Source organism: Narcine bancroftii, chromosome 9, assembly GCF_036971445.1.
Source record: "Narcine bancroftii isolate sNarBan1 chromosome 9, sNarBan1.hap1, whole genome shotgun sequence".
NCBI lineage: Eukaryota > Metazoa > Chordata > Chondrichthyes > Torpediniformes > Narcinidae > Narcine > Narcine bancroftii.
This window is the reverse complement of record NC_091477.1, coordinates 101,594,683-101,616,738: the sequence shown is the minus strand read 5'-3', so window position 1 is coordinate 101,616,738 and position 22,056 is coordinate 101,594,683. Positions and strand designations below refer to the sequence as shown.

General features: G+C 36.2%; 1 protein-coding gene across 10 annotated transcripts in view; it reads left to right on the top strand.

Annotated features, from left to right (window-relative positions):
* dis3l2 (DIS3 like 3'-5' exoribonuclease 2) overlaps positions 1–22,056 on the top strand; it is a 201,090-nt gene that overhangs the window by 76,873 nt on the left and 102,161 nt on the right. For 9 of the 10 annotated variants that reach the window (XM_069897053.1, XM_069897056.1, XM_069897052.1 and 6 more), the window contains 2 exons: positions 2,033–2,140; positions 18,778–19,011. In XM_069897053.1, the coding sequence (XP_069753154.1) occupies positions 2,033–2,140; positions 18,778–19,011 (342 nt within the window). Of the gene's footprint in view, positions 1–2,032; positions 2,141–18,777; positions 19,012–20,507; positions 21,357–22,056 lie in introns of those variants that run through there. The other variant, XM_069897061.1, reaches the window with a different exon arrangement.

Here is a 22,056-nt window from a genome sequence, read left to right as displayed (position 1 = left end):
TTTGGCAATTTTCTTGATACTACCCAGGGGTCTATCCCTAGATCTTAAAAGTAATTCATAAAGGGATGAAAGCAATCCTTTATGATTGAATTTAAAATTATATTCTTCCTAAATAAGGTTAAGATCTAAATCGTGGAGAAGCTTCAATATTAAAGAATTTAAGAATCTCCTAATCTGTAAATAACAAAAAAAGTGATGTTTGGATATTGTAAATTTAATATATAATTGTTCAAAAGAAGCAAAATTTTGGTCAATATATCGATCCAGAAAAGATTGGATACCCAAGCTTAGCCACTGACTATAACTGATATCTTGGACTGAAGGTACTAAAAAAAAAGGAATTACGTAGAACAGGGCTAACCAATACAAATCTATGGTAACAAAAATGTTTTCTAAATTGAAAGCAAATCTCAAAGAGTGTCTGACTACCAAATTATCAGTTAACTTGGAAGCCAAAAAAGGCAAGGAGAGAATACCTTTTAGTAAACTTAATCTCTAAATCAATCCATCTTGAAGCACCTTGGTATCATTATGATGAATCCAAATAGTAATAGATCTAATATTTGTTTCCCAGTAATAAAATCTAAAATTAAGCAATGCCAAACCTCCATTTTCTTTGTTATCTTGAAGGAAATTTTTTTTGAGGCAGGGGTGCTTGTTTTTCCAAACAAAAGAAGAGATGAGAGAATCTAATGAATCAAAAAAGGATTTAGGAACAAATACCAATACAGCTTGAAAAATATATAAGAATTTAGGCAAAATATTCATTTTGATAATATTAACATGTCTAATTAAAGTCATCGAAAGAGGGGACCCCTGAGACAGGGATTTCTTAACATATTTCAGTAATGTAAGGAAATTTTTCTTAAACAAATTATTAAACATTTTAGTGATAGTCTAGATGGTTTGATTTTTAACAATTTTAAAAAAGACAGAGGGATGTAAAGAACAGGAAGAGTTTAAAACAAATATTTCACTCTTCAGGAGGTTAAACTTGTAGCATTGTAGTTTAAAGGGTTTTAATTTAATTGAATTTGAGAAAATTTAAACTGTAGGGCAGGGGTTCCCAACCTTTTTGTTCCTCTGTACCCCTCGGGCATTTTTATAGGTTCCCGTGTACCCCTAAAAATTAAGGATAAAAAAAAACACGACATTGTGCAATCTGACTGCAGATTACAACACCATGTATTGTACAGTAGTGGTAATTCTCTCAGACCCAATGTACCCCCTGAAAAGTGCAAATGTACCACTGGGGGTACATGTACCCCAGGTTGGGAACCCCTGCTGTAGGGGATAGATATATCAATTTAATCCAATTAATAAATTGAGATCCTAGGTTAAAATTCTCTTGTACACAAAATAAATATCCCCATTCCACTCTATCGAATGCCTTTTGGTGCTTATGTGAATTATTTTGGTTATCTCATGAATCAGGAATTTGAGTGATATCTCAGAACTAATTCTACCATTTTTCCTGGGTCAATAGTACAAAACATGCAACTTAAAACATTAATTGTATTTGCATTCCATCTAAAAAATATCAATTTGCCATTATATGTTCCATCACATATTGTTTAGTAGGATTCATTATGATTAAAGCTTCAACATGTATTTTTAGTTGTGAAATGCACATTTTTGAAACTCTTTCCTTGGAGCATTGCTCACAAACTTTGCCCGTTAGATCTCTGATTAGATTACAGGCATATGAATTTGTGTAAATAGTTATCATAATTTTCAAGAAAACAAGGCAACTGAGAGTTTCAAGGCTGACTATGAGAAAAAGAGATAAAGCTGGACAACAAAAAACACATGAGCGATTAGAATGGAATGGCTTTAGGAAATGATGTACATAATTATTTCATTATTTTAGTGAGTTGTGATGAGAAAGATTAACCCATACCTACAAAATAATTAATGCTGCTGGTGTAGTAATACATAGCACCGAAATGAATACGAGTTTATGTCACATAGAAAAATTCTTAATTTGAAACTTGTCCTTATTTTATTTTGCCTTGGTAATGTTTTAATACAGGTTATTCCAATGCTTCCAAGGCTTCTCTGTGAAGAACTCTGCAGCTTAAATCCAATGCAGGACAGACTGGCCTTTTCTGTTATTTGGAAGTTGACTCCGCAAGGAAAGGTACAGTCTTATTATTAAATGAATTAAATTAATGTACCACGTTCTCTAACAAATATTTCACTCTTCAGGAGGTTAAACTTATAGCTTGAAAACTGACCAAATTGATTGAGAAGTAGCAAAATATGTGGAATCGAACGGTTGTATTCTGGGTCCAGCAGTGCTTTGATGGAATTTTGCCGAGGTATTGAAAATGAAATTCTGAATGAAGAAAAGAAGTATTATTGAAGTTGTTCTTTATAGCAACAGTAAGCAAAATATTAAAAAATGCTGCTTTCCTTTGAGACAATTATTTGTTTAAATCACTGAGCTGCTATACAGTGGCATTTTCTTCATTTTCACTCTTGCAGACTTCAAAATGCTTCTGCTTTTATGTAGTAGTCTGATACTCCTTTATTTGTTTGGTGATTTGGTTGTAGCAACTCAAAACCATAAACTCTTAAATTCTGGATAGTAATACTCAGTAATTAAGGAAACGCTTTATTTCTTCTTGTGTTGATAAACAAGACAATTTTTTTTCATGTCAATATCAGGCAGGTATTGCTAATAATTGAGATGTCACTCAAATGTTTCTAGGAATTGTGTATGGTCATCTTATGTGAAGGCACTTGAAACTTTTTTTATCTGCTTTCAGTTTCCACTGTTGATCAAATTCACACGGTTTGTTGCTGATCTAATTAAACAGTCATATTCAACTGATCAAAGATGAAATATGAGATGCAACTGCATTTTTGCAGATATGCTAATAACTTATGTTCTGCAAATACTAATTACATTTTTAAAGAACCAATTGAGAGAATTCCATTACTTGGAATAATTTTGCAAGTGAGCTCTTGGAGGATTGGAGGATAGCTAATGTTATTCCATTGTTTAAGGAAGGCTCTCTGAATAATCTAGAAAATTATAAGGCAGTAAGATTGACTCATTTAGTGATAAGACTGTACCTTTCCTTGCAGAGTCAACTACCAAATAATAGAAAAGGCCAATCTGTCTGGAATTGGAGGGTATTCCAAGAGACAAGATATATAAGAATTTGGATAGACAGGGACTAATTAGGGATTTGTACATGGTAGGTAATTTCTAACCTATCTTATAGAGTTTTTTGAGGAGGTTACTAGGAAGTTGATGAAGGAAAGCCAATGAATGTTGTATTCAGAGACTTGAATCAGGCCCTTGCGGAAATCCTACATGGGAGGTTGGTCACGAAGGTTCATTCACTCGGTATTCAGGATGAGGTAGTAAATTGGATTAGACATTGACTTTGTGGGAGAAGCCACAGAGTAGATTATTGCGTCTCTGACTGGAGACTTGCAATCTTGTTGTGCCTCACTGATTAGTGCTAGTTCCGTTGTTGTGTGTCATCTATATCAACCATCAAGTTGAAGTGGTAAATTGGATCAGCAAATTTACAGGCGTCTGTAAGATTGGAGATATAACGGACAGCAAGGAAGACTTTCAGATTCAGATTTATTGTCAGAATGCATACATTACATCACAAACAACCCTGAGATTCCTTTTTCCTGCAGGGATGGAAGAATTACCACTAATTGGTAGTGCAAAAAATAAACTGTACACAGCGTAAAGCATGTAAACAACCAAAGAACTGTAAACAGACTTACTGCAATACAGGGAGAACAAAAAGAAAATCAATAAAGTGCACAAGTAAGAGTCCTTAAATGAATTTCTCAGTTTGTTGTTAAGGAGTCTGAAAGTGGCAGGGTAGCAGCTGTTCCTAAACCTGGTGGAGCGAGTCTTATGGCACCTATACCTCTTTTCTGATGACAGCAGCAAGAACAGAGTGGTGAGTGCTGAGTGATGAGGGTCTTTGATGATTGCTGCTGGTCTCTAATGGCAGGGCTCCCTGTAGGTATGCTCAATAGTGGGGAGAGTTTCGCCTATGATGTTCTGAGTTCCTCCAGCATTTTTGTCTTTTTATTGAGTACAGCAGTTGGGAACTTATGATGAAGTTGTACAAGACATTGGTGAGGACAGATTTGAAGAAGTGTGTACAATTTTGCTATTCTACCTACAGAAAAGATATGAGTAAGATTGAAAAACTGAAGATAACATTTACAAGGATGTCACCAGCATTGGAAGAGCTGAGTTTTGGATAAGGTTGAATAGTTGGAGCGTTATTTCCTGTAGTGTCAAAGAATGAGAAATTTGATAGAGGTATACAAGATTCTGAGCGGTATTCTTGAGATAAATGGAAGCAGGCTTTTTCCACTGAGGTCGGGTGAGACAAGACGAGAGGATATGGGCTAAGGGTGAAAGGTAAAATATTTAAGGGGAACATGCGTCAGATGATGGTGAGAGTGTGGAAGGAGCTGCCAATGGAAGTTGTGGCTATGGTCTTGATTTCAACATTTAAGAGAAATTTGGATAGATTTATGGTTGAGATGGATATACAGGGTATGGACTGGGTGTAGGTCAACTGGATTAGACGGAACAATAGTTCTGCACAGTCTAGATAGGTCAAAAGGCCTGTTTCTGTGCTTTAGTGTCAAAGATACACGATGTTAATTTGCCTGAGTTTACTATTAGTCACATAACTTCCTCTCATCCTGTAACTGTGAAGTAACTGGTTTAAGAATAACTTAACCTTCTCTCTATTTTTATGCTAATTGAATCATCTTTATTTTTAAAGTAACATAGTCCTTTTGTAGACAATCTATTGAGTACTTAAAATTTTATTTATTTTTATATTTGGTTGTAAATTTTGTTCTTCCATTGTCTGTATCAAATTTATCATCATTGCTCATTTAGACATTTATCAGCATTCATGTGATTGTTCTTGGTGTTTTCCTGAAATTCCAGAAGTTTTGATCATATCCTGTCCTGCTCCTCTTGCATGTATATCTGCAATTTCCCATCTCATGATTGGTCAAGAAATCTCAGCAGAATCATTTTAACAATGTTTGTAGCTAAATATTCCATATTTTAAAAATAAGCTGTTCAGTCGACTTAATTGGGGTGGGGGGTGGGGGGAAAGGGGTGGTGGTAGGTGCAGCCTTCATAGATTTTACATAATGTGAAGCTGCATCACCTGTACAAGTCAAGAAACCCAAGTATATTCGCTCACATGAATTCCTTGAGAGCAAATTTTATTCTCTGTTGCAAATTTTTGTGTACCAATTTGTGAATTGTGTAAGGACCAATTTCTTTAACCTGAACAGTTATAATGTGAGGATTATACAATACTCAGAGCAATCCTATAAATTAACCCCTACTTGTTTCCTTGTAACCTATTAAATAATAAAAATAATATATATGTGGGGAAAATTTCGCTATGAATTCAAGAAAATCTTCAACCAAACCTGACGGTGTGATAAATTACATCTTGAATATTTCTCACAATTAGCTTTGATTTTTACGAAGTGTTAAAATAATTGTCAAAGTTATTTGAATTGTTCCTAAAAATTGAAGGTAACTTGTCAAGTTATTGATAAATTATTTGCTGTCCGTGAAATAGATAATGAGCATGTGGTTCTGAGTCTGTCATGCGAATGTATCCCAAGTGAGAAGAAATCGCTGAGGAGCCGAGAGAAAACTATTCTCATGTTCTAGAAAGCCAGAGAAAGGATCAAATGCGTCAATGCATGTTTTATCTCCTGGGTAATTGAATGTATGAATTTCATTGCAGTTTTACTATTCTTGGGAAGGCTAGATTAATTCCATATTTCCTATTGATGGCATTCACAACAAATAGACCAAACAAGAAGTTCAACAATACTTTTCAGTCTATTCCTTAAAAATAATTAGCATTTAATTTGTCATTAACCATTTTTGCTTTAACAATATATTTAAAAGATGAATTGACTGATTTGCTTTTGTTTGCTACCTCCTTTAAGATCTATGAAAGTGTCTCAGAAGATCATACAAAGATAAATTATAGAAGATAAATAATATCAGAAGCAGAAAGACCATTTAATCCTTTAATTAACGTGACTATAGTAACTTGTGCATCACAAGATGAACTGCTGTGATTTGCTTGGAGAAGTGGGAAAAAAAAACAGATTAAAGTTCCAAGCTTGAGAAATTCATTTCTTATCCCCAAAGTGATCAAAATTAATCCTGTATATCATCTTTCCCTGCTAATACATTATTTGCATTTTTTTAATGAACATACCTCCTCATCAACTCAATACAGTTACAGATTCAAATGAAAGAATTGGTGTCTGCCACATGCGACTGGATCCTTTTGCAAAGGTGTACCCATTTCTAGAAAAGAAACAAAATGATGTTAAATGTAGATTTGGCTGTGCACAGCTAAAACTCATGACCCCCCCCCAGGCACTCTTCAATCAGTTAAAATTTGTGATATGGAATGAAGCCATTTAGTGCACTCTGTTCATGCCAACTGAAAAAAGCAACCCTGTGTTCTCCCACTTTCCAACATTGGTATCCAGTCCAATAGGTAGCAACGCTTCAAATACATATCCAGTATTGTTTAATGTGATGAGAATTTTTTTGTCATTATCATTCTTTCATGTGGTGACTTCAGACCTGAACCACCCTTGGAGTGAAAATTATTTTCCTCACCTCCTCTCCACTCTTATGAATAACTTTAAATCCATAATCCTAGTTTTTGACCCTTTGCTCATCTTTGGTCCCACATCATTTTATGCAACTCAAGATTCAAGATTCTTTGTTATGCACTAATACGCAAAATGTAATAATACACAAAACTTGTCAGCTGCCATAAAGGCACACAAAGAAGTACCTCAATAATAAGAGAAAGAGAACCAAAGGAGAGTCCCTCAGAAACACCATGTCCGTGGATTCTTGTCCAGCACTCCCACAGCCTCTGCAGCCACACAGCCTACTATCTGATCCATTGGCAAACCTAAACTCCCAGATCTAAACCTTGGATGCATTTAGGATGCTTTCAGGACATAAGGCCCCTTTTGGAGCCCTTGGCACCTTCTTGAATCCTGGTCCTGATATCTAGTTCTTAGCAGCAGCTTGCAAACTGGTTGGAGTCCTTCAACTCCCAATTGCCAGCAGCTTACAGCCTGTGTGGGTCCATTAGCTACTGAGGCCCATGCTGGTCCTCTACTTAATACTTTTCTCTTCATTCTGACCACTATTTTTCAGGTTTCTTCCAGAACTACAGTATCAGCGTTGTTTCCCATCTCTTTTTTGGCAAAGATTATGCAAAGTAATCATTAAGAATCTCATTTAAATTGCCATTACAAATTTAATCCCTTCTGTTTATCATCATGTGAAACATCATGTGAAAATCACTCACATTTTTCTCGGATATAGGCTTCCCACCTTTTTAGGCCATTTTGAAAACTAGTTTTTGGAATTAACTAGTGTCCATAATGCTCCTTTCCCAAGGTCTCACGACACCTGAAGAGACTGGGACTGGACGCAGTCATGCTTTGGAGAATAGAATGTTATGGAAAGTTCTAGCATTAACTTCTCAGGCAGCTTTAATCATTACAATAAACTATGCAGAAATTTAAAAAAATATTGGACCAAGACTCTTGTCGCGTGCTGCAACTGGCTTATTGCTTGGCCTCAACCAGCCTTTCTTCTGTTTCCCTCCCTGCCAGAAATGTTTGCCTTAAACTTCTAACTAGCTTTGAGCAGGGGGCTGTTGGGAAGAGAAGAGAGGGAGGAAAGGAAAATAAGATCTCTGGGCTGGACTAGACTTCTCTGATTGAGTTTTGGATTTCATTTGGATTTATCAATCATGGGTGGTGTTAAGGGAGAATCAATTTTAGTCATTTCCGCAGCATTTGGAATTGTGAATCTCAATTTATCTTTACAACTGCATTTGCACAGACATAGATCCAATCTAATGTCATGAGACTTTTGCTTCATTCATGTTTATATCTCAGTCTAACTTAGTCACTAATAAATGGAATAGATGGGTGACTGGATGCAGTCCAGTTTTGGCCACTACCACCACCTCCACAACTCCTGGCTCCTCTACCTGTTTTCCTCTTGCAATATATTATTTAACAAAAAAAATCTTACTATATGCACTTAGAGTAACTAAGCTATTTGATTATGGTTACGGTTTCACCAATGGTAGGGTAAAATGGAGATGCACAGAAGAACTGAGAGCAAGAAAAGCAGAGACCTAAGGATTATAGCACTGGAAGATGTTACATTAGAAGTGGCAAACTCACAGGGATTTCTCTTGATGGGAATTTAAAATTAAAACAGCATTTCTGTTGGACTTTCAAAGGTATTTCTGTTTTATTCCTTAATAATATGATTAAGGCCAAGATTAAAGCAGATTTTAAAATTCATGATTAACTGCAAATTACTTTTTAAAATCTCATGACAGCCTTGGTTATTGAGTAATTTTTCTCAGCTTTGGTTGTTTTAATTGGAGATGGATTGTAAAAATGTTTTAGTAAAATAAATTATAGAGTTAAAATACAGTATATGTATTCTTAGTTGTGGGTTAGTACAGGGTCACACACAGGTCACAGCATATTTACAGATACACCATTGTACTCAGAGAAGAGTGTTCATTCTTGGAGTCGCTGCATCTTGGATAGACAGCTAATGGATTTCAAGTGGGTCTTAATTTTTCAAGAACTGCTGAAGGAACCCATTTGTTTTTAATCAAAGCCACTTGCGCCTCTTGAAGAGAGATGAGGTCAGAGGTTGCTAAGGATATAGAATAGTTTTGAAAAAGGAATAGAATTTTTGGTAGAAATAAAACTGATGGTCATCTGAGTTCCAAGAATCACGGTGATGATGTAACGGTCATATGATTTGGAGAAATATATTATCGAATTCAGACATTTTGAGTTTAGTTTTGGAAGAGTTCATTTTGAAGAGTACAGAAGTCAAAACCCCTGTGACACAGGGGTTGAAACCTTGTGAAAAACAGGATTGATTTACAGTAACCAGAATTGATGCTGTTGTGTGTTACTCCTGGGAGCACAGAATCAGTGGCTTTTGAAATAAGGAAGACTATTTCGCTGTCTTTTTGGAAAAGAGGACAGATTTCTACTAGGTCTATTTTTGTATGGCCTCTTTGTTTAACCTTTGACTGGTTGGTGACTTAATCATGGAAGAAGATAACCATATTTGTTTAACTCTTGTCTTGGTTTATTAATTCATTGTAGAAGAAAATAGCCACTTTGTTTAACCCTTGACTGGGTTTGTGAATTCATCGTGGAAGAAGATAACCACATTTGTTTAACTCTTGTCTGGATTTGTGAATTCATTTTGGAAGAAAATAGCCACATTGTGAGTAAAGAGGCCTGAAGATATAATATTTAAGTGCTTTATAATTATTTCTGAACTGATAATTTACGACCTTCAAGCAAGACTAAAATGATGCTGAACTTTTAAAAATTGACTTTTTAGAGTGGGACTTTAATTATACACACACTTACATTTACATTTGTGCATAGTGGAGTTATATTTAGAGTTAAGTAAGTTTAGAGATAAGTAAGAAATGTTATGTTGTTAATAGTTTAATTAAAAAGCTATTATTTTTAATTTACCATTGTCTGGGCATTTTTTATTGCTGTTCCTGTGTTTGTGCTAACAAAGTCCCTTTAAAGGGTTGTTAGTGCATAGAAGGGTGAATATCAATAGCAGACTTTCAAATGGAAAGAACTAATTTTGACGGTTCTAATTTATCAAACTTGTTAAGTTTCGCCTCTAGATCTGGTTAAATTGTAGTAGATTACTTTTCATTCAAATACATAATTTTGGGAGCAAGGACATAGACATTGCTAAATTTATTTCTTCTCCTCAACCTTCATGGATTTTTCGTACACCATCAGCCTCTAACCACATTTGCAGCAATTTTGCAGATTGTTATATTCAGTGTGCAGGAGATATTGTATGGTATTACCTTGCACCATTTCCTTCCTTGCCTCCAGTTCCAGGTAACTGTGGCTGTCCACAATATCCACTTCCTTCCAATGATTGGCTGGAACCTGATGGTTTCATGCTGTTTCGAATGTGGTTCATTTCATTTTCCAAGCTGAAAAGAATGGTGTTGAGATACTTCATTATTGCCAGGGTCTCTAGATGAAATTGATCATTGTTGATTGCCAACTTCAGCAGAAGGAACCTTGTATCTGGTTTAAAAAACATGCAGCTTTGAGGCCACATGGTATCACTTGATGCTGCTCAATAAATAAGCTGGTCAATTGTTGAACATATCCAATTACATCAACTGAAAGCATGTTCTCTGCCTTGTAATGCCTTGTGCTTCTTTTTATGGTAGCATATTACATGACTAATGACATAAAATTTTTAGTGCAAGGACAGACAAAATAATTTGAGAAGATTATGCACCAATTAATCAATATGCCGAAGTGCTTCTAAGCTCACTCTGGTTTCTAATGTGGGTAGTTTCAGAAATTGAAGATGTTATCAAAAGCAATAGTAATTCATGAAATAATACTTAATTGGCTGTAGGATTTGAGTTCAATTTAGTTGCCTGATGATGTATGTATTCTCTTACTACATTTCAACTCCAATTATCCGAAATCGGATTCTGCAAAATCCTAATTTATTTCACAGGTTGAAAAAAATTCACTTGACATCAAATTAGAACAATTATTGCCCTCATTTCAAGTAACTCCTTCCCCCTCTCTCTTTCCATTTCTTCTTTACCTTTCCTGTTGACTTTTTTCTCCAACTGTCCCTCTCAAACTGCGTGCTGCTGCCTCCCAGCTGCAAGCGGTATGAAGAATCCCTTGCTGTGGCATCATCTAGGAGAGCGCCCTCTCAGGCAGGAGTGGGTCGTTGGGCTCCCAGGCAGGAATAGGGATGTGGGGCTGGGTCTTCAAGCTCAGTGGAGTTCCCTCCCCTCCTTTCTCAGCACAGTGAAGTTCCCCAATGCCAACTGTGCACCTTCCCCTTGGCCTACTACCACACACACACCGGACTCCCTTGTGTGTGTGTGCAGTAGGCCTAGCAAGGGAGGATTCTGAGTTGTGACTGGAGTGTTAGGGCCGGGAGCTCCGATGACCGAGGATCCTGCTGGCTCGCCAGTGAGTGTTTCACTGGTCCAGGAAACCTCCCCAGGGATCAGCGGCAGCGGTGTGTATGTGTCAGGGATCAGCTGCGATTGGGGGGGGGGGGGGTCCTCTGTGATCGGACGTGACCAGCATTATTTTAGTGTTTAAAAAGCCTTCCCTTGTTGTTTAAACATTGATACAAGTGATTTGCTGTTGGCACTGGGCTGTTTTTAAAAAATGACCAGTTCTCCGAAAAAATGTTTATCCGACGTAGGCCCGGTCCCAACCATTTCAGATAACTGGAGTTGTATTGTATAAATAAAGCAAATGAACATATTACTTTTTTATCCAATATTATATGAAACAAATATTAGCACCAAGAAACGAGCCTTGTGATACACATGTTCCTTGTGTATGTTTTCTGTTACCAGCACTACATAAAGGTGCAAATTGTTACCTGATTTCAAAATTGGCAGGAGTTTATCAAAAGCTTGGTAAATTAATCATCCTGTCTAAGGTGAATGCTAAGTGCTAATTTCCAATTATTTAGCATTTCCAATCTTTGATTTGATGGTTATTGATGAATCTAAAAAGTCAATGCCATTATCTTTGATAAAGCAGAATATTATGTCATTTTATGGAAGTATTTAGTATTGAAAAGCATGTTTGTAAATGGTGACAAAATTTCACCTTGTTCATTGCTGTTTTACTTTAATAGCATTCCTTAATCTCAGTCATTTAAATTGCAGAAAAGAGAAACTTATTATACAAGTTATCTGTGCTTCTTTACAAATAACACTATAACTTCATTCAAAGTTTGCTGCTTTCTGTCCTTACTATAAATTCAGTATCTTAAGTTTTCATCACATCCAGGAACTTCATCACACAGAGAGTGGTTGGAGGGTGGAATGAGCTGCCAGAGGAATTCGTAAATAAAGGTTCAATTTTGACATTTAAGAAAAATTTGGACAGGTACATGGTGTTTTGGAGGGATATGGTTTAGGTGCAGGTTTGTGCTACTAGGCAGAACAATGTTCGGCACACACTAGAGGTAGTGTTATGTGGTTCTAAGTAATACTGAGGTTAGAAATTTTTGCACAACAGCAATGTGTATTTAAACATAACTTTTTATTAAAAAACACACTGGGCTCTTCACAACTAATTTTCAAGCAAAATGTCTTCCAAGCTATGTTAATTTTTTTTTAGGCAGATGATTTAATAGATAATACCATAATGAGTACCATATTAGATGAGTGAGAGTTAAAGAGGCTGGTTTAGAGAATGAATTCCAGAGTTCAGTGTCTAAGCAGAGTCCAATTATTTTATGGTTTCTGGAGGAAAGGTATTGCACCACCCTCTGGTGGTTAATTAAAATGTTGATCTTTTATTGTTGCTGCCTTTATAAAAGTAGAATTTATCATGGTAAGATGGACATTTTGAAGATGGGGAATGTAGACTCATTTCAGATTTTTTAAATGTACTTTTGAGAGCTGTATTCATTGGTACAATTCAGGTATAGCTGCCATATCTTCATGGTGAGTTTTCCTGGCTTGGATACAAATTGGATAGTTGGGAATGTCACTTCAGCATGTTCAATGTTCATAAACTTCAAATTAAAGTCATGGCATTTGAAATAATATGAAGATTAGATTTGCTTTTAGAATGTCATGAAGTTTTTCCTTTCCAATATATACCTCTGTATTTGTGTGTTTATATTGGCATAAGGTGGAGTTTTTCTTTCCAATGTCATTGTACTGAGCTCTTATTATTATAGGCATGCAAAACTTTTGATATCAGTGATTTCCCCAAGATAATTACAGCTTGTATTTTCAGCTGTGACATTTGTTGTATTGTAGCAAGTGCAGTCCTACTTGTTGAAAATGTAGGGACCAGTTAAAGAAAATACTGGAACTTGTGAATATTTGTAATCTAATAATTCTTTGCTTGCGGGACACCATGTATGCGTGTGTTTTTAGTTAGTTTGTGAATCTAGTTCATTAAACAATGCACATCAATTTTTGGTTTGAACTTGCTCCATTTGCAATACTTAACAAAAATGGAATTTTATGCCACATTCCCTGAAGAGTTCAAACTGTTTTTATAAGAGTGAAAAGAGCTGTACGAGGTTCAGTAAAGGGGTTGTGAGGCCTGCGATGAGGTTGATCTGGGTGTGGTCAGTATAACAAATGTAATTTATTATGGTGATACCAAAGGATGGTATGAAGATTAAAAATGGCAGTGTCCAGGGATAGGTGACTATCCAGAAGCATTTAGGGAAGCCATTCTATGGACACGCATGAAATCATTCAGTCTGCTGGATATTAGAAATGGTATTGATATCAGAAGGACTAGGAAGGATAGTTTGAATCTTTTATGATATTTCCAGCAGTTTTGATCTATTGTTTAAAAAATGAGATAAAATCCTTAGAAAGAAGTTACGGCAGATCAGAAGATGTAGAATCATTGTGGCAAGAATTAAACTGTCTGGGTAAAAACACCCGAATGGGAGTCATATACAAGCCTCCAAATAGCAGACAGAATGTAGGATACAATTTACAAGAGGAAGAATATAAGAAAGGCAATGTTGCAGTTGTCATGCAAGATCTGTAGACTGGGAAAATTAGGTTGAAGCTGGATTGCTAGAGAGGAAATTCATAGAATGCCTACGAGATGGCTTTTTAGAGCAGATTGTGCTTGAGCCTACTGGGGAAAAGACAATTCTGGATTTGGTGCAATGTAATGAACCGGTTTTGTTTAGGGGAGCTTAGGTAAAGGAACTCAGAAGAGACAGTGACCGCAATATGATAGAATTCACTCTTGGATTTGAGAGAGAGAAGCTAAAATTGGATGTGTTAGTGTACAATTAACTAAGTATGACAACAGAGAGGGAGAGAGAGAGGAGCTGGCCAAAGTTGATCGCCAGGGAAGTTAAAAACAGCATAAAAGCAAAAGGGCAGAGAGTATAGCAAAAATGAGAAGGAGGCAGAGGAACAGGTGTCTTTTAAACACCAACAAAGAGCAACTAAAAGGAAGGGAGAAATAGGCAGCATGGTTGGCGTAGCGGTTAGCGCAATGCCATTACAGCATCAGTGATTGAGACCGGGATATGGATCCCACGCTGTCAGTATAGGGTCGGTACATTCTCCCCATGTCTGCATAGGAAATTTCTTAGAACAAGTTACAGGCACTTCCACAGAACCCAGATTTATTTCTGTAGAAAGAACAAGACCTGAGTTGAAACTATCAATATATCAAATGAAATATGTTAAAATAGCATTAGCAGTGGCAAGGAAATGTATTGCAGAGACTTGGAAATTGGATTCACATTTATGTATGGGATGGTGGAGAAAATGACATATAATTTGAGAAAAAATATGGTATATTTTTGCAAATTTTGAGTCTGAATATGCAAATTTCAAGTATAAATATGTAGAGGTGTTCTTCCAGCCTCTTTAGGCCTGTGTTAATCTTCTTCCCTAAATTGATCATATAAACTTTGTTGGAGTCCTGTGTGTTGGAAGCGATCCTCTGAGCAGTCCCTGATGCTATCTTACTTTCTCTATTTTTTATTTTTATATTACTATACTTTATTTATTTATTTTATTTTTTGGGGGCAAGGGTTCTGGGGAGGGAGGGTATGGGAAGGAAGGGAGAGGGGTTATAACCATCATGTAATGAATGAAATTTTCTTAAATTTAATCATTTATTGTTTTGTATAATTGTTTATTAACTACATGTATGGAAACATTTTAAATAAAATATTCAAAAAAAGGAATGGTTCCAGAGGATTGGAAAATTGAAAATATCACTCCAATCTTTAAGAGAGAGGGGGGAAAGATAGGAGATTTATGGCTGGTTAAAGTCCATTATAAAGAATGAGATTTCAGGATACTTGAAGGTGCATGAGAAAATAGACCAACGTCCGCATGGTTTCCTTCAGGGGACATCTTGCCAGACAAATCTGTTGGAATTCTTCGAAGAACTAACAAGTAGGAGAGACAAAGGAAAGTCATTGAATGTTGCTTACTTGGATTTTCAGAAGGCCTTTGATGAGCTGTCACATGAGGTTTCTAAATAAGAACGGACCCCATGTTATTATTGCAAAAGTACAAGCATGTATAGAATATTGGTTGTCAAAAGGCTAGCTGCCGGTGCCGAGTGGTGTTCTGCATGGGTCAGTGTGTGGTTCACTATTTTTCACGTTATCTGATTTAGATGATGAAATTGATAGTTTTGTGGCTATTTGCAGATGATGGAATGATAGGTGGAAGGCTGAGTCCTGTTGAAGAAGCAGGGACTTACACAAGTTGGGAGAATGGACAAAAGTGATAGATAGAATACAGCAAAGGGAAGGTTATGGATTTGCACTTTGATGAAAGCAAAAAAGAAGTAGACTGTTTTGTAAATGAGTGCCCGTGCAGGTTTAAAGAAGTTGTTGAAGATTTAATGTAATGAATGACTCAAGTGGAAATTGACTTGGTGAAAACATAAGAAAAGTTGATAGCTATGGAAGAAGATGCGAAGAAGTGGGATTTGGACAGACAAGGTATGCTGGACAAGATCGATCACATGGAGAATTTCAGCAGATGTAACAATGTCCGAATTATTGGATTGAAAGAAGGCATCAAAGGGAGAGACGTAAACATCTTTAAAACATGGATCCCACAAGTGCTAGGAGAAAATAAATTCAAAGAAAAATTGCAGATAGAAAAGGCTCACTGGACCCTTAGACTCAGAAGAGCCAGCAATCAGCGACAACAATCAATCCTGGTAAGACTTTTGAGTTACTGGGAATGGGAGACAATTCTGGGAGCACTCTAAACAAAACAATGGACTGCCCAAGATTGACTGTGAAAAAGTGCTATTCTTTCAAGATTTTAGTCCTACTTTGATTAAGCAAAGGAAGGAGTTTGAAGATGTATAAAGACAACTGCATTCTAAAAGTTTGAAATACTCGATGATATACCCCGTGACTCTGAGTGTCGAAGTAATGAAAGGTAATTGGCGATTTTTCAAGACTAAGAACGAGGTGGAAGATATTTTTACAAAGATCATGGAAAGATTAAGGTTACCAAATAAGAAGACTGACAAAAATGTTTACAATAGGATCAAGTAAATGTTATATTTTTGAAGTGTCTTATATTTATTGTTAAAAAAGAAATATTATTGAAATGTTTGTGGAGAGTTCAAGAAAAAGAGCAAAAACTTGGAGACTCCAGTCTAAGGGGGTATGTTTAACCACCGGGTTATCAGTTAATTTATTTAAAGATATGGGAAGTGAGAATCTGAAAAGAGAAGAAACAGAAAATTTTGTAACAGAATTAAATTTCAAAGGGACTCTTATTGGACAGTCTTAACATGTTAATATAATATGACCAAAACATCAGATTTCGTATATTGACTGCCTAATAATAGAACCTAAAGTTTGATAAGGCTAAACTCCTATTTTTTTCCAGTTTTTGTAGGTGGACTTTATTTAGGTGAGGGTGTTTATTCTTCCATGATTAAGTCAAGGGAATCAGAAAAAGACAGGAATAAAAGCAGGCAAAGCCTGAAAAAGGTATATAAATTTAGGTAATATGTTCATTTTAATAGAGTTGATTCAACCAACCAATGATAAAGAAAGGGGCGACCAATTTGATAACACCCCTCTCACTTGTTTTATTAAGTGAGAAAATTTTCTTTGAATAAGTTTGTATAATTTTTAGTGATTGTTATGCCCATTTAATTAAATTGATTTCTTACAATTTTAAAAGAAAGGTTAGTATTGGTGCCAAGTTATTCAAGGGAATGTTCACTCTTATGTAAATTTGACTTATAACCTGAAAATTGACTAAAATTACAGATTAAAGAAAGCATAGAAGTCTCAAGATTAGAAATAAAAAGCAATACATCATCAGTATAAAGCAAAAGTGTGGGCTCTGCCCTTCCTTAAAATGCCAGTAATATTAGATTCTGAAAAAGCGATAGCTAAATTTTCTAGAGCCAGGTCAAAAAGAAATGGACTTAAAGGGCAACCTTGTCAAGTTCCATGCTGAAGTTTAAATGGTTTAGAATTCTGAAAATTAGTAAGAACACTGGCAGAAGGGGATAAATATAATAATTTAATCCATTGAATAAACTCAACCCAAAAAATTAACTTTTTCTAAAGTCTTAAATAAATAATTCTGTTCTACCCAATCAAAAGCCTTCTCTGCATCCAGAGATATCACACATTCTGAAACCGCCTTTGAAAGAGAGTATATAATATTTAATAAATGGTGTGTACTGAAATGGGAGTACCGATATATTAAAAAAATAAATTCAGCCTGATCGTCAGATATATGTGGCAAAATATTTTCAAGTCTATGAGCTAAAACTTTGGATAGAATTTTAGTATCAATACTGAGTAGAAAAATTGGCCTGCATGAAGAGTAGTCAACTAGTTTTTTATTCTTTTTAAGGATTAGCGAAATGGAAGCCTCGTAAAAAGACTGTGGCAACTTGCCCATTTTAAAAGAATCAGAAAAATAGAATGTAGTTAAGGTGTAAGTACTGAGGAAAAGCCCTTATAAAATTCTCCCAAAATGTAAAGAACATACAGCCTCAGCAATTTCTTCATGCAAAATATGTTGTTGAGCCTGATATCTAAGAAAGTATGTGCTGGCTGGCAGTGGAGAAGGTCCAGAAGCAGTTTACGAAAATGACCCCATGACAAAGAGGTTTCAGAGCATTTGATGGCTCTACACCTGTACTGGCTGTACTTCAAAAGGATGGGATGAATGGGGGGTGGGAGTCTATTGAAACCTACCGAATTTTGCAAAAGCTGAGTAGAGTGGATATGGCAAAGGTGTTTACAATAGTCAGACCAGAGGACATAGCCTTCAAATGGGGGAGAAGACTGTGGGCTGAATGGCCTTAATTCTAGTTATTATGTTATCCCATTTACTGTTGTTGGTGGTGGAAGCAGTATGGGGAGGGGTTTAAATAAAGTCCTTTAAATTAGGTTTATTTTTGGAAAGTGACTGCTCACAGATATAACTAGAAAATGATAGAAAGATGAACAGAATCAGCATTTAATGTCAGAGACTGATCATCAGAGCTGGGAGGGTGACAGAAGGAGCATGTTAAGCTGCAGGGAGAGTGGATGAGGTGAGATGACAGAGTAAAACTGAGATGACTATGGGGATAATTTGAAAACAAGGTGATCTGGTCAAGCAGCAGCTAGGGAGCAAAATGGACAGTTGAGATTTAGGGCCAAAACCCTGCTTCAGAACTGAGAAAGGAGATGGAAGTACTGTATTAAAGAAAGGAGAAGCCAGAGGGTGAGGATCAATGAGGGGTGAAAGATGATGAACAAATGGATCTGTTGAGGGGTGGAATTGGGAGACAGGATAGGCAGGAAGCAAACAGTGGGGGGAGAAAAGAGGGCAGAGTAGGGTGGTGAGGGAAAGGGGGATCAACATGGAGACAGCTGCTGAAGGAAGTAATTAGTGGGACCATGTCAGAGAGAGATGGTGTCCTGATAGAAACAGTGCGAGGGGAGTGGTGGATAGGTGGCAAAGGTTGGTAAGGGGGAGGAAAATGGGTCATGGTATTGGGGAGGTTGGAAAGAAGGATTTGTGTAAGATGAGAAGGAAAAACAAAGGGACCAAATCAATAGCAATTGTTTCTTTTTAAAAACATTTTTCAAATTTTATTTTACAGATCCTTGAGCAATGGTTTGGGCGAACAATTATTTGTTCTTGTGCAAAGCTGAGTTATGACCATGCACAAAGCATGATCGAGGATCCAGAAAAATCATTTAGCCCTGATGAGCTGCCACCCGTTTCACCTGAGCATCATGTTGGAGAAGTAAAGACTGCTGTCATAAATCTCCATAATTTGGCCCAAAATCTTCGTAGGCAAAGGTTTGACGATGGTGCTTTACGCTTGGACCAGGTAAGCATCTTTAATTTTTCTGTGGCTGCATGCAAGAATACAATTTTAACATTTAATGCAAAATTATATTTTAAAATATTAAACAAATCATGCCTTATGGAATAGTTGAGAGAGATTCACTTCATCCATAAAAAATGATGTGAATATTTCAGTGAAGTCAGAATTTAATATCCATTCCTATTTACCTTGAAACTTTGAATCATTAGGATCCTTGTGGTGAAAGCACTCATGCTGTGCTATATGAAGCAGAAAAGTCCAGTCACAATAAGGAATGGCCATGAATTTGCAAGTCATGACGTGGCTTGACTTGTTCCCATGCACTTGCTCTTCTTGTCTCTCCAGAAGGACAAAGATTGTGGTTTTGGGTGGTGCTGTCAAACAAATGTACTAATGGATTGAAATCAGTAACTTGGTGTAATTATGGATTTGGATTTTTATTTATCTAATTGGGACAAGAGGAACAAAGTTCTTAGTACAGGATTTAAGAAAACATTTCATGTCCATAATTATGTTTTGGAGCAATGCACATTCCTAATTAATTATTCTGTCTTACATATCATTCAGCCAAGTTGGTGTGGGAAACTGCTTATTGTCATCATGAGTTTTCTTGTATGGATGGGGATCTCCTTTGCGGCATAGTAATGTAACTTTTATCAGACAATTTAGACCAGCAGAAAGAGCAACACAATATGAATTTCCTTTCAAAAATACTTGAGTACATGAGAGAAACCAGAAATCTTGCACTAACCACATTTATCAGTGCTGTGCTGGTAAAAAGGTGGACAGCATTATGTGTATTTGCAAGTCTTATCTCAATTCCTATTTAGCATTTGGGCATTTCAAAGTAGGCAGGATTGATATTTCTATTTATCAACATAGATCATTTATAATGTCAGGTACAAAAAGTCAGATTTTTGTTGTCCATTGTAATTACTTTGACCGCATGTCAAAACCATTTGACAATACACAGGAAGCAATGCTGCATATCTAAAATATGTTTCACAATGACAAAGTATTTTTAAGTGACCCATTGAAAGATTTTTCTCTTTTCAGAGACTAACTTGTACAATAATTAAGATCAATTCACATTAAACACATTTAAACGAGGAGCAGACTGTGTATTTCATAGTACATTACAGCAGGCAAATTTGTCCTTTTATGCATAATTCATACATAATTATATATCAAGTTTAGTCACTTGTACATATAAGACAAATTTAAATTTTTAAATTAAAATGTTTAGACATACAGCATGGTAACAGGCCCTTCCGACCCATGAACCCATGACACCCTCATACACCCAATTGACCTACAACCCCTTGTACATTTTGAAAGGTAGGAGGAAACCCATGCGGACACAGGGAGAACATGCAAACTCCTTACAGACAGCAAAGGATTTGAACCCGTATCTCTGACATGACAGTTCTTTATTTGTTTACCTGTATATGCTATGTACAGTTTTTTTTGCACTACCAATAAATGGTAATTCTGTCTAGCCTGCAGAAAAAGAATCTCACGATGGAATGTGATGTCACGGATGTACTCTGATAATAAATCTGAAATCTAAACGTTACGATAATCGCTACGCTAACCAATCTGCCCGAGGACTGAACTCAAGAACTTGAGCTTATTACTGACCATAAATACAAAATGGAAAAGAACACTCCAGATTGACATGTATACAAATAGTTTACCTTCAGAGATGATTCTATTTTGGCAGAATGCAGAATGAAAATGCCACTCATTTATTTATAGGATCATCCAGAATCCTTTGAGCAGTCAATTTTATTTTTTAAAAAGACATCGTTTTGTCGCTGTAGCATTTTTGGTTGATAGAAAGTGGACATCATTGTTGAACATTTGATTTATATTTAATCCACACATTGTAAATAAGTATTACAAGAGAACTAGTTGTCATGCCACTGATTTTATTTTTAAAAATTGGATAAAAAATGGGTTTTGATTTTCTGGCTGAAGGAGAATTATGATGTGGAGAAATTTGTTAAGGAAACTCCGCCACTTGGGTTTGGAATACAGAGAATGTGTAGTTGTGGAGTAAAATAATTTAAAGTGCATTTGAAGCTAGAATTTGAGGACTGTACAATTTTTGAATGTGGTAGATCTCGATGAGGTCATGGGGATAGCCAAGTGCAAGACCTTGTGATTATTTAAAAATGGGGGTAGAAATTGTCAAAATTGAGGCACTAATGGGATGGGAATTGGTGTAGTAAACTTGGATCTTGCTGGAAGGATCAAGAGAGGTCCTCTCCCCATGTCCTGCTCCCCCATTGACAATGGGTACTGACTTCTAAAAGTATCACAATTGATTAAAAAAATTAAAATGGCATCAGTAATTTTGTCTGTCTTGTCTGCCACCCAGCAGGAATTTTTTGAAGCATGCTGTGCAGTTTTAGGGTTTTATCTTTGATTAGTTTAGCTACCTCAATTGCAAATTTTTATTGATAGCATGTGCAAGCATTACTGGGGTAGTTGCATGAAAGATAGAGAACGAACAGACCATTAGCCACCAATTTACACCAATCCTACATGAATCTAATTTTCTGTCCTCCCCACATTATCATTTCCTCCCCTACCCCAGATTTTGTCATTCACTGAGATCTTATCACAAGTACAACAGCACATACTGAATTGAATCTACTTGATACACTGCTATCCGCTCTTAACAATCCTTGATGTAGCTGGCGTGCTCAATATAAACAGCACCTTTTGAAGTTAATGCAAGAAACACCAAGCAAAGGAGTGTAGGTTACTTTGTTATTCTGAAACGGTTACTTGGCATACAAGAATGAATTAGTCATGTTCAGTGGCAAGTATATTGTTTGATAAGTATAACTGCTTGAGAAGTACCACCTTTAAGTTTGAGTACAGTTTTGCTTATGTTAGTTCACAAATTAATTGCGCATATAATCTGATAAATGCAGAATTGCAGAACCTGAATTGAATTGAGCAAATAAAACTGTCACAAGCTATGAAATGCAGACGACGTTAACATGGTTTGCCAATTTATGTTCACATTAGTTACTT